Here is a 10,067-nt window from a genome sequence, read left to right on the forward strand (position 1 = left end):
TCACATCTAGTCTATGAGACCAGGCAGTCCTGAGTGGCAGTCACAGTGGGGTGAATGTGAGCAAAAGAGCAAAGCAAAAGGCCAACATGACCCTGTCACTCAAACCCCCCCCCCCCCCCCCCGTCGTCTCACACACACCCCAGGCCCAGGAAAGCTCATCGATCCTGGGGCCTCATCGACTGGAAAGCCCCTAGAGTTCTAAAACACCCACAGTCAACCATTCAGAATATAGAAATAGCACTGCTAGTGTGGAAATAGTGACTTGGTGTGACAGTGCAAGGGGTTTCACACTGTCTAGGGGGTTTGGCACGGGCAATGACTCATAGGTAGAGGCACAGGAGACAGGAGTGCGGTGCACAGAGGCTTTTATTAAGAAAAGGCCAATTAAATCCTGGCTCTTTCAGAGCTCTACAGGTCAGGCTTTAAACTTAGAAAAATGCATGAAGTCAACAGGAGTAGCCAAAAGCTTAAAACCTGCAAATCATATCGGCCCTAACCATACCTCACATGTTGTGTGCACTCCAGAACACACTCCCCGCAGAGTGAGAGCCACGCACCTTTAAGTCTTTGAGAGGGCAGTCAATGAGAGGGCTGCCACACCTTCGTTAAGGGAACCGTGCTCAGATGGAGCTTGTTCCCCTATCCAGCATTCTTTGTGCTGGTTAGGCTTGGCCCTGCTGCACCACACTTGGTAAGCTTTGATAATAATCAAAGTAAAGCATCATAGCCAAAGCAGCAGGATTCATTTGCAAGGTTATTTAGGCTCACTATCAATCAGCCTTGATACGCAATAGATGTTTGTGTTGTTGTTGTCGTATATGAACTCGTCCTCACTAATTTGTTTGGTTTGCAGCCAGAAATTAACATCTGTTGTCATCTCTTGGTTTCAGAGCTGATACCTTATCACCAGATGTGACAGCAGAAGCATTTTGTTAACAGAAAATGGCTTGCTTCTACATGTTTTGATGACAGGCAGCAACTCTGAATTAGGACAAGTTAAGAAAACAAACCCCTAAATAGAAGTCAACCCAGTTTTACGGTGCAAAAACTTAACTGATTAAGTCCAACATGCAGTAGTTTCCCAAACACTGGGATTGGCTCAGCAGCATGCTGTCAAGTCATAGGACATTAGCTGTAACTCATCAGCATTTTGACATGGTTGCAACCCTGCTTGGTATGGCAACTGCTTGGCATCCTACTGCAAGGCACTGCAGAGGGTAGTGCGTATGGCCCAGTACATCACTGGGGCCAAGCTCCCTGCCATCCAGGACCTCTATACCAGACGGTGTCAGAGGAAGGCCCTAAAAATGGTCAAAGATTCCAGCCACCCAAGTAATAGACTGTTCTCTCTATTACCTAGTGCACGGCAAGCGGTACCGATGCCCCAAGTCTGGAACCAACAGGACCCTGAACAGTTTCTATCCCCAAGCCATAAGACTGCTAAATAGTTAACCAAATAGCAACCTATCTGCATTGACCCTTTTTGCAATGACTTTGCTACTGTTAATCTGTCACTTTATTCCTATCTACCTCAATTACCTCGTAACCCTGCTCATCGACTTGGTACTGGTACCCCTTGTATATAGCCATGTTATTGTTACTTATTTATTATTACGTGTTTTACTTTTCTACTATTTCTCTATTTTCTTTCTTCCTGCATTATTGGGAAGGGCACATAAGTAACCATTTTTTTGTTAGTCTACACCTGTTGTTTACAAAGCATGTGACAAATAAAATTGTATTTGATCAGAAATAATGGATTTTGAGCTTTCAAATGTAATACCTGGGGCTTATTTCAGGGCTACAATTTTCCTATTCTGTGAAACATTGCAGAGGTCTTTTGTATTTCTGGCTTTCAACATAGAGAAGGTTGATTGTACAGAAGTTTAATACATCAATTGGTATTTCAATGCAGGCACTGTTTCTGTAAGAGGTGCAATTGAATTCTCATCTGAATGACAATGGGAAATACCTTATTATAGATCAGGTAATACTACTATTTGTGCACTTTTGTAAGGGAGTAACTATTCAAGGCCATTGTGAAAGGATGCAGTGGACTATAGGTTGCTGAAGGAGGAAGACATACACGTATGTCGCAGACCCCTTGCTATTAGGCCGTGGTTTATTTTATGATGGCATCTCCATTCTTAGGCTGATCGTGTGAGTATGGAGGCCTAAGATCATAATCAGCAGATAGTACACCAAACTATGAAAACAAGAAATGGAAGGAGTTTAAAAATAAATAATACAAGCACAATGCCCGCAAATATTTGACCATGGTAAGAGGATAAGTATCCCTCGCGCTATGTCCAGAGGGACATCAGGGACTGTAACGTTCTTTGCTTCACGGAAACATGGCTCACTCGAGAGACGCTATCGGAGTCGGTGCAGCCAGCTGGTTTATCCACGCATCGCGCAGACGGAAACAAACACCTTTCTGGTAAGAAGAGGGGCGGGGGCGTATGCTTTATGGTTAACGAGACGTAGTGTGGTCACAACAACATACAGGAACTCAAGTCCTTCTGTTCACCTGATTTAGAATTCCTCACAATCAAATGTCGACCACATTATCTACCAAGGGAATTTTCTTCGATTATAATCACAGCCGTATATATTCCCCCCCCCCCCCCAAGCAGACACATCGATGGCTCTGAACAAACTTTATTTGACTCTTTGCAAACTGGAATCCATGCATCCTGAGGCTGCATTCATTGTAGCTGGGGATTTTAACAAAGCTAATCTGAAAACAAGACTCCCTAAATTGTATCAGCATATCGATTGCGCAACCAGGGCTGGTAAAACCTTGGATCATTGCTATTCTAACTTCCGCGATGCATATAAGGCCCTCCCCAGCCCTCCTTTTGGAAAAGCTGACCACGACTCCATTTTGTTGCTCCCTGCCTACAGACAGAAGCTAAAACAAGAAGCTCCCACGCTGAGGTCTGTTCAATACTGGTCCGACCAATCTGATTCCACGCTCCAATACTGCTTCCATCACGTGGACTGGGATATGTTTTGTATTGCGTCAAACAACAACATTGACGAATACGCTGATTTGGTGAGCGAGTTCATTAGAACGTGTGTTGAAGATGTCGTTCCCATAGCAACGATTAAAACATTCACAAACCAGAAACCGTGGATTGATGGCAGCATTCGCGAACCACTGCTGTTAATCAGGGCAAGGTGAACGGAAACATGACCGAATACAAACAGTGTAACTATTCCCTCCGCAAGGCAATCAAACAAGCTAAGCGTCAGTATAGAGACAAAGTAGAATCGCAATTCAACGGCTCAGACACAAGAGGTATGTGGCAGGGTCTACAGTCAATCACGGATTACAAAAAGAAAACCAGACCAGTCACGGACCAAGATGTCATGCCAGAGTAAATAACTTTTTTGCCCGCTTTGAGGACAATACAGTGCCAATGACACGGCCCGCAACCAAAACATGCGGACTCTCCTTCACTGCAGCCGAGGTGAGTAAAACATTTAAACGTGTTAACCCTCACAAGGCTGCAGGCCCAGACGGCATCCCCAGCCGCGCCCTCAGAGCATGTGCAGACCAGCTGGCTGGTGTGTTTACGGACATATTCAATCAATCCATATCCCAGTCTGCTGTTCCCACATGCTTCAAGAGGGCCACCATTGTTCCTGTTCCCAAGGAAGCTAAAGTAACAGAACTAAATGACTACCACCCCGTCGCACTCACTTCCGTCATCATGAAGTGCTTTGAGAGACTAGTCAAGGACTATATCACCTCCACCCTACCTGACACGCTAGACCCACTCCAATTTGCTTACTGCCCAAATAGGTCCACAGACGATGCAATCTCAACCACACTGCACACTGCCCTAACCCATCTGGACAAGAGGAATAAGCTATGTGAGAATGCTGTTCATCGACTACAGCTCAGCATTTAACACCATAGTACCCTCCAAACTCGTTATCAAGCTTGAGACCCTGGGTCTCGACCCAGCCTTGTGCAACTGGGTACTGGACTTCCTGACGGGCCACCCCCAGGTGGTGAGGGTGGGTAACAACATCTCCACCCCGCAGATCTTCAACACTGGGGCCCCACAAGGGTGCGTTCTGAGCCCTCTCCTGTACTCCCTGTTCACCCACGACTGCGTGGCCACGCACGCCTCCAACTCAATCATCAAGTTTGCGGACGACACAACAGTGGTAGGCTTGATTACCAACAATGACGAGACGGCCTACAGGGAGGAGGTGAGGGCCCTCGGAGTGTGGTGTCAGGAAAATAACTTCACACTCAATGTCAACAAAACTAAGGAGATGATTGTGGACTTCAGGAAACAGCAGAGGGAACACCCCCCTATCCACATCGATGGAACAGTAGTGGAGAGGGTAGTAAGTTATAAGTTCCTCAGCATACACATCACAGACAAACTGAATTGGTCCACCCACACAGACAGCATCGTGAAGAAGGTGCAGTAGCGCCTCTTCAACCTCAGGAGGCTGAAGAAATTTGGCTTGTCACCAAAAGCACTCACAAACTTTTACAGGTGCACAATCGTGAGCATCCTGTCGGGCTGTATCACCGCCTGGTACGGCAACTGCTCCGCCCACAACCGTAATGCTCTCCAGAGAGTAGTGAGGTCTTCACAACGCATCACCAGGGGCAAACTACCTGCCCTCCAGGACACCTACACCACCCGATGTCACAGGAAGGCCATAAAGATCATCAAGGACAACAACCACCCGAGCCACTGCCTGTTCACCCCGTTATCATCCAGAAGGCGAGGTCAGTACAGGTGCGTCAAAGCTGGGACCGAGAGACTGAAAAACAGCTTCTATCTCAAGGCCATCAGACTGTTAAACAGCCACCACTAACATTGAGTGGCTGCTGCCAACACACTGACTCAACTCCAGCCACTTTAATAATGGGAATTGATGGGAAATGATGTAAAATATATCACTATCCACTTTAAACAATGCTACTTAATATAATGTTTACATACCCTACATTATTTCTCATATGTATACGTATATACTGTACTCTATATCATCTACTGCATCTTTATGTGATACATGTATCACTAGCCACTTTAAACTATGCCACTTTGTTTACATACTCATCTCATATGTATATACTGTACTCAATACCATCTACTGTATCTTGCCTATGCCGCTCTGTACCATCACTCATTCATATATCTTTATGTACATATTCTTTATCCTCTTACACTTGTGTCTATAAGGCAGTAGTTTTGGAATAGTTAGCTAGATTACTTGTTCGTTATTACTGCATTGTCGGAACTAGAAGCACAAGCATTTCGCTACACTTGCAATAACATCTGCTAACCATGTGTATGTGACAAATAAAATGTGATTTGATTTGATTTGATTTATTATGTCACTGACGTCAGAACTAACCACAAAACTGAAACGATGTCCCCAGCCCTAAGGAATGAAATATAACAGCAAATTTCTACAATTATTCTGCTGGATATCACTTACCTTCCTGCACTGCTTGAAATGGGTTGTTAGCCTCGATACGTTTTACAGAGTGGGTGATTTTCTCGCTTTGTAGAATGTCGTCGTTGAGGCTTAGGTCAGAAATGGCAAGTTGAAAAATTTCGTCATCCCTGACAGCGTTTTCCTCAAATATGGCACCTGTTGGAAAAAAAATATATATGTAAGCTTACTTTATGGCGGGAAAATAAACTGTGAACTGTGGCCATGTTTTTGTATTTTTTTTATTCACCAACAGGTTCATTTGATCCATCATTGTAGGCCTATTCGTTTATAACATGATGATGCAGTTTACACCTTATTGATTGTTCACTGTGGTATTTGCGCCATTTGGATGTGTAGGCTAAATATAATTTAAGCTAAGCTACATTTCTACTGAAGCGCCTAACCTTGTCAAAAGTTCCTGATGTATAGTTAATACTGTAGCAACTCAAACACAGGTGAGATTTTAAATGTTCATAAACACTTGCAATATGTAATGCTTTCTAGAAATTGAACTTTCGTTGAGTTGGTGTTTTGCCCATGTATTAGCAGCAAAAATAAAAAAGACATAACACGGTTTAAATGCTAGCAGATGCAATTACCGTGCTCTCCATACCTGTGTGCATTCCCATTTCCTAGTCACCGTGTGCATATAGACATGTGACCAATGACCCAACATAGGGCCCTCTAGTGTACAAAGGAAGTAAAAACAGACAGAAAAACTATAAACAACACCACCACATAAGTTGGCCACGTTCACATTTAAATATAACTCAGTACCACTGTGAACGCTGTATGGAGGCCTATAACTTTTTTGTGCCAAGCTCTATGCCATTCAATTGAGCGCATTGCCGTGCATTTCAGGACCTTGGAGAGCGGCAGTAGACCTACATGGTAACTAACGCTGGCTGTATAGTACTAGCCTACAGCTCTGGAAACTATGAATGGGATTTATTTCACATACTGTATGGACCTGAGAGCAAAGGCTCCTCGCTATTTACCATTTAATTGTGCGCCTCACAATAGGCTACATTTCAGGACCTTGAAAGAAGCAAAGGCTACAGGGATTAAATTCGGATCCTATGAAACTGAGAACAGACGTGTGTTGTGGAGGGAAACATAGAGATAAACAATCTATGTATCTATGAAAGCTATAACCTCAAGAGGAAAAGTTGAGTGTCAGTTGCATCTCTTTGGCTGGTGTCTTTTGAGGACATCGTATGGAGGCTACGCTGTAGTACAGCGGATTACATACAGACGATGTCATTGAGTGAAGTAATATGACAAGCCTACAAAATAAAGTGACGATATACTTTAGAGACATGATTTATTCTGACATTGATATGCCATTTAAGACATTCATGACATGAGTGTAGCTTCCGTTAAGTTCCCCAGCACTATTTGTGAGAGAGAGAGAGAGAGAGAGAGAGAGAGAGAGAGAGAGAGAGAGAGAGAGAGAGAGAGAGAACTTACTGCTCGTATATGTAAGCGGTGCAATGAGGAATGATGCATGACATGTATGCCGTGTGATATGTACAAAGTAATGGACATATTTAAGGGTACATATCAGTAGCCAATGACTTGTTATTGAAAGGTGGTGCAACAGTGCAATAGCATGTGTCACACATTATCACTGTGCTCGAATCGAATCTATTTGGCTTGAGAATCAGCCAATGTGCCTGTTATATGTTGAGAATATGTCCATCCGTTACTCTTGCAAAGAAATACCATATATTTGCATGTGTGTCCCTCTGAGCATCCTCTGTGAATTCTAGAAAGATTTTAACCCACTTAAATCCCAACATGTATCCATGTTTTCACTATCATTTTAAAGCACGAGTTATTTTGATGCTTTGACAAAGTCATTTCTGCAGATTGCCCACTGGGCACACACTGGTTGAATCAACATTGTTTCCACGTCATTTCAATGAAAATGTGTTGAACCAACGTGGAAAATATGTTGTATTGACTTCTGTGCCATTTATTTAATGTGATTAATGATAAGATTTAAGGTAAAACAAATGTATGTCCCTCATTTTAAGGTCAACCATTTTATGTGAACTTAACTTTCGTTTTTAAAATGGGAAAACTATTCCTTTTTAAATAATAATTTAAACAAAGTATTGAACATCTAATAGTCATTTTTACATTTGACATGTTTTTGTCATTTAGCAGAAGCGCTTACCCAGAGCGACTTAAAGTAACGAGTGCATACATATTCATACTTTTTCGTACTAGTCCCCCGTGGGAATCTAACCCACAATCCTGGCATTGCACGCACCATGCTCTACCAACTGAGCGAAACGGGGTTATAGTCAAATCATAGTGTAAAAACAGGTGAACTGATTCTACTCTTTTTGGCAATTTTCGGGTGTTCTGTGGTGGCAAACTGGGCGGGCTGAGCATAACACGCCAACCCTGTTACCAACAGGCTAGACATGAAGAAGATCCATAAGGTGTTAACAATGTCATTTATTTGTGAAGCTTGACTTCAACTGCCCCTCCCGTTTTCACAGAACAAGCTTCCATTCTCTGTCACACTGGTATTTATGTCTGATTTAAGATGAATTCGTCAACCCTGTGGTCAACCATGTTACTTTATTTGGTACTTAATAGGCACGTACTATATATATATTTTTTTAACCACTTGAGATGGGAAAATACATTGTTTATTAAGTTGAACATGTGCTCTTTTTGACAGAATTGTAAAATTAGGTGAAATAACATAACATGTTTTTTCCCCCCACCAAGTTGCACTACTCAAAAGGCACCAAATTGGAACGACCCGGCTATAGGCGTAGTTCCGTTTATAATTTGTATTTTGTGGACATCGGGCATCAATTTAAATCCTGCCATCTCTTTTTAACATCCTATAACATCACGAGTTAATCTATCTCCCCAATACAATGACGACTCGTGTTTTTTATGTGTTGGAAAACTCTGGCAGATCAACAAGCATAAACTGACAGAAAAGCTCCCTCGAGGTTTAGGCTACATAAACCAGTGTAATACCAGAAGCCTACGGGGGGGGGGGGCTTAACAAACCGTGAACCACATACGGGACTATTGATTCCCCAAAAGCTGATGGGGAAAATCATCATCAATGTCTTATCGACATTTAAGACATCGATATATTCCATTCACTTACTGCACTTTCTCTGATAGCCTAAAAAAATCCTACACCAAGATGGAAATCGAGCTATTTTCAGGGAATTAGCCCAATATTGACTGCATCCAAACTTTCAGTTTACATTTGACGCAGTCAAAATAGATTAGGCCTATTTATCCCGTAAACTATCCCCGAAGCTGCCCTTCATGCTCTACAGTTTTTATGCGCATCGCATGCATTTGTCTACGCTATACAAAGTCTTGATTCTAGATGTTTCTGCAGCACGTCTCACTACAACCCGCGCATAGCTATCCAGGGTGATTACCAATATGAATGATGGAGTCCGCTCCGGCAGAATTGCATTGCAATATCCACAGGGAAAGGCAGATCAGCAGCAACTCCATCTCCGGCTTTTAGCGAAGCAGCTCATCCAAGCATTCTCGGGTGTCCGACAATCAATTGGGGCACCACACACAATGTCCAAAAACGCTGCAAATCACAACTATCGTTCAGAAGCCTCAAAACGTAGGAAACACTAAAGAAAAAGTAACAACTATATTTATAACAGGGGAAATAACTATTTAAAACGGAAAGTGAATGGGAAATAAGGGAAGAAAGGTTGGGAACCCCGTTATTATATTCAAAGACAGATAGTGCGCCTGGCGTTCCTTCTCTCGCTCTCGCCTTCTCCAGCGCTCACCGTGTCTAAAAGCATGGCAAGCTGCAAAAATGCTGAGGGACACCCCCCCCCCCACCCCTACTCTCTCTCTCTCTCACACACACACACACACACACACACACCGCGCGCGTGCGCGCGCACACACACACACCTTCTAAATAAAGCATTCGCTCGTTTGCCCGACCCATGTGATTGCAGAGACTTCACGTCTCGGTGCTGTCTGGAGAAACCGGGTAAAATAGAATTTGTTCTAACCGGAGAGAGACGCGGGCAGAGCGCAGTGTTTTTATTTTAGAGTAGTGGCGGATGAGGGCTGATAGACAACTATACAGTGTATGCTTGGATGCAGGTTTCTAAATTCATGCAAACACCGAATAGCCTAATTCATTGCGGTAGGCCTACATGATAAACATTGGAAGTCTGATCGAAAATTATATGGTTCTGCAAACAAGTTTTATGACCAACGCACAACAAAATATTATGATTTACAAGGTATGATTTAATATAGGATAATGTCAAGAAAATTAAAGAGCAGGGCAACTGGGCCAGAGAAGACGCGGGCGCAGATGTTGAGCCGAAGAAGATCCATAAGGTGATCACCGGTGAAAGGTGATGGATAACGGACAGACGTTTGACAGAACTTGTCATTTTTCAGCGCAGAAGTTACGGTCATAGGAAACAGCAATCGAAAAAGCCACATTGACTTGGTAACAGTGGGATTTGATGAAGTGGGGATTCAGATGATTATGCTTTATGCTTTGCTTGACTGACTGATTGTTTGATCTCTTCACAAAACGCCGAACA

At 43.2% G+C, this 10,067-nt stretch overlaps 1 protein-coding gene across 2 annotated transcripts in view; it reads right to left on the reverse strand.

Moving 5' to 3' along the window:
• LOC135512297 (glutamate receptor ionotropic, delta-1-like) overlaps positions 1-9,262 on the reverse strand; it is a 467,441-nt gene extending 458,179 nt beyond the window's left edge. For both annotated transcript variants that reach the window (XM_064934181.1, XM_064934183.1), the window contains exons 1-2: positions 8,910-9,262; positions 5,479-5,634 (exon numbers count right to left, since the gene is read on the reverse strand). In XM_064934181.1, coding sequence (XP_064790253.1) covers positions 5,479-5,634; positions 8,910-8,988 — 235 coding nt within the window. In that variant the 5' untranslated portion in view covers positions 8,989-9,262. The remainder of the gene's footprint in view (positions 1-5,478; positions 5,635-8,909) is intronic.
• Positions 9,263-10,067: the final 805 nt, after the last annotated feature.

Source organism: Oncorhynchus masou, chromosome 24, assembly GCF_036934945.1.
Source record: "Oncorhynchus masou masou isolate Uvic2021 chromosome 24, UVic_Omas_1.1, whole genome shotgun sequence".
Lineage (NCBI taxonomy): Eukaryota > Metazoa > Chordata > Actinopteri > Salmoniformes > Salmonidae > Oncorhynchus > Oncorhynchus masou.